At 30.9% G+C, this 3,411-nt stretch overlaps 1 protein-coding gene across 1 annotated transcript; it reads right to left on the bottom strand.

Moving 5' to 3' along the window:
* Positions 1-2,176: 2,176 nt before the first annotated feature.
* On the bottom strand, positions 2,177-2,653 carry LOC125859379 (uncharacterized). The gene has a single exon (XM_049539117.1). It carries the CDS (start codon positions 2,595-2,597, stop codon positions 2,322-2,324), a length of 276 nt encoding a protein of 91 aa, XP_049395074.1. The 5' UTR covers positions 2,598-2,653; the 3' UTR covers positions 2,177-2,321.
* Between the last annotated feature and the right edge of the window lie 758 nt (positions 2,654-3,411).

Consider the following 3,411-nt stretch of genomic DNA (forward strand, 5'->3'; position numbering starts at 1 on the left):
ATATATTATTTTTTACATATTAGATGAAATTGATATAAAAATATAAGATTTGATTTAAAATTAGTGAGTTCCGTCCAAAATCGAATGTCGACTACGCCCCTGTTTGCGATATGATTGAAACTTATAGATAGCAACATTTTAAGTTTGCTCCTATTTCGAAACTCTTCTAATTCTAGTGATTTTTTATTACNCATGGAAAGAAAAGTATAAAAGCAATATAATTTATGAAAAGCAAATTCTTCAATCAAAACCCTATAAAAATAGATGAAAATAGATGTATACAAATAAAATTTTCATAAAAAGGAGGAAAAAAATCAATTAGAAAATACCTAATGAATTCAAATCACAAAAATCGCTCCTAGAATCATACAAAATGATCTTGAATTGGAAGAAATTTGGGGGAAATACAAAAAATCTTTGATATAGGGATATTGATGAAAGAGAAAGTATTGATGAGGACATAATTAATTATGAGTGTAATAATAACTTTCCTATTTAATATTTATTTATATTAAATATATATATAAGAAAAACTGATTATTGGTATATAATTAACTTTGCTATTTATTGTATAGTTATATCCATATAACATAATAAAAATAAACTATAGCTATTTATTTTAAATGTATATTGATGTTTGCCATATTCTGTAGTTTTTCCTAGTTTTATTACAAGATATTTTTTTGAAATATAGACTATGACCCGCTTTTATTTCCGTCTTTTTCTATCGAAAGCTATGAGTGAACAAAACAAAATCGAATCGAATTAGCTGGTAAACAACTAAACACCACAAATTTGAATGGGAAAAATTAAACACTTACCCCAAAATAGGATATTTGTGTCAATGACCCCCAAAATCGACCATACATCGGTTAACTTGGCTAATGGACAGGGACTGGATTTCACAAATTAACTGGACATAGACTCCATGCAACACAGCCCACTAATTCAATTGGTCATATGTGCCCATGGGCTTGGGCCTTAGAGGGCCCATCTTTTGAGCCTAATTTATTTGGTAAAAGTAAACTCTAAACAAATATTACACCAATAAATTTATTTGCTCAAATTCTTCAGTTAAATTTTGGTCAGGTTTTAATTTGACACGGAGTGTCAAAAAGGTTTTATATATATATATTAAACTTTAAGGTCTTAAATTAAAGATGATGTCTTTCCTTTTTTCTTGTTAAACTGCAAATTTTCATTCATAACCAAAAGTTTGGTATATGTATCTAATCAGAAACTAAAGTAATAAACATTGAGTTGTTGAAGTGTGATTTGCCATGGTCTGACTCTTGATGTGCATATGCATCGCGTTCCTTTGTACTTAAATGCTCTTTAATCTTATCATTTTAAACGTATTATGTGAAAAATTGAGATTATAAAATTATCAAAAAAGAAACTTCTTTTTTAAATAAATTATAAAAAAAACTAAGACAAACAAATTGAAATAATTATAGTACTCAAACTTACTTGCATGTATCACAATTAATTCTATAAGTTAGCTGTTATTTTCTATTTGTTTGATAAAAAAAAATGTAAACATTTTAACATGATTAGAACATATATATAATCTTTTTTCTTTTCGCTAAGTCTAAATAAATGGACAAGGATAATTATTTTCATTTCCTTTTCGCTGCATATCACTTTCCTTACTCTTCTTCCCAAAAGCTAACGTGTGTTAAAAGTCAAAAAGTTTAGCCTAATTTATTCAAGAAATAAAATTTAAAAAAGAGCAATGAGTGTTATGCCTTATTCCCCAATTTTATAACTACAATTTATTCTTGCACAGGGAACTTATATTTAATTATTTCTTAGTATTATGAATCTAATTCGACCATTTTGTATTCAATTTCTTAATATATCTAATGCGTAGTTGAAAAAAACAATTTTAATTTATAAAATATACAAATGAAATTGCTAAACATTACTTGACAGAAAATTGCTAAATAACCAAGTAGAGTGACAAGAATGGATTAAATTAAGTAAAATTTTTGAAGTATAAATCTGGTTACACTTATGAATTAAAAAATAAAATTAGAGCATAATATCCCAATCTGTTCGTTTGACGGTAATTATATTTTTATTTATTTATTATTATTATATAAGTAAAATACTAAAGAAAATTTATTGATGCAAAATTTAAACATGTTGGAGATTTTTGTTACAAAGTTGAAAACCTAACAAAATTGTAGCCGCTATAATTCTTCAAAAAAACGATTGCAAATTCGTTGTCAGTTATAAAGAGCAAGTACTTAACCTGTACAGAGTACAAGACGGACCGTCACCGTCTAAAATTCGGTCACTTAGGAGCTTCGTCGGCGTTAATCTCCGCTTTCCGGCAGAGTATTCAGATCCAAATCAACTCTCTTATGGCTACCTTCTACTTCATCGATCTGGGCATTTTTCTGAAGATATTTCACTGCCACGTTCATCCTCCGTAAGATCGCGAAGAATTCGTTAACCTCCGCCTCCGATGGCGGCGGCGGCTTCGATACTGCGGTGTTCTCCTTCACAGAACTTTCTCTCTCATGCCTGCTCCGATCGACGCCGTTAGCGCCGCCGTTGTCTGTTCTCTTCCGCTTCTTGTGCCGGTCCATCAGTGTAGCCTCGCCGTTGTCGTTAATCTTAATTTTATTCTCTCCTCTGTAGAATAGTCTATTCTCCATGGATGGTTGTTGATTAATTATTAATGCGTTCCACCGATTCACAAATTTGCTGATGTCAGGAATATGATCTCATGGCATTATCATTTTGATGCTTCAACAATGCGCAACTTGTAAAGTTCACCCACGCGCTTCCTTCTGCGCGTCACACAGCAGCTCCTTTTTGGTACATAAACTTGGAGAGAATGACAAAATTAGTATATTGGATCAAAATAGTATGCTTTTAAAGTTTATCAAATGTGAACACTTTTTTATTTTCGTCAAATATTTAGCAAATTGTAATATATCTATATAATAACTATATACACGGATATGCGGAGTGACGGTCAATGCGAAGTTTGGTGATAGTAACAAATACTTTAAATGTCAAAAAGAGCAAAGGTTTCATGTGAGCAACAATTGCACATATTAGTTGATAATAAGAATCGAGGGAATCCCTAAAAAAGCATATTTTGTTCATACTTCAAAAGAAAATCAGTTCAAAATCAGAAAGTCCGGAGACATCAATGAGAGCCTAGGAAAGAGTTGTCTAGTATGCCTCCCCGCACATCGTGTTGGTTCACAGTTTGTGTTAGAAGTGATGCATGCACACGTTGTCTGGTTGTCGACCCGTAGTAAGGTTCTTTGTCCCAAAGAACGTGTGTCATTGGCTAAGTATATATATGTATATAGTGGGGACTTTACTTATTATTTTTTAAGAGGTATGTCAAATTAAATATCGACATTTAACGATTAATCGATAAAGTAT

The sequence above is a fragment of the Solanum stenotomum genome, chromosome 3 (assembly GCF_019186545.1).
Source record: "Solanum stenotomum isolate F172 chromosome 3, ASM1918654v1, whole genome shotgun sequence".
In the NCBI taxonomy this organism is placed as follows: domain Eukaryota; kingdom Viridiplantae; phylum Streptophyta; class Magnoliopsida; order Solanales; family Solanaceae; genus Solanum; species Solanum stenotomum.

What these genes read in the sequence shown, in the direction of transcription:
- LOC125859379 (XM_049539117.1), bottom strand. Translation starts at nt 2,597, where the DNA reads ATGGACCGGCACAAGAAGCGGAAGAGAACAGACAACGGCGGCGCTAAC.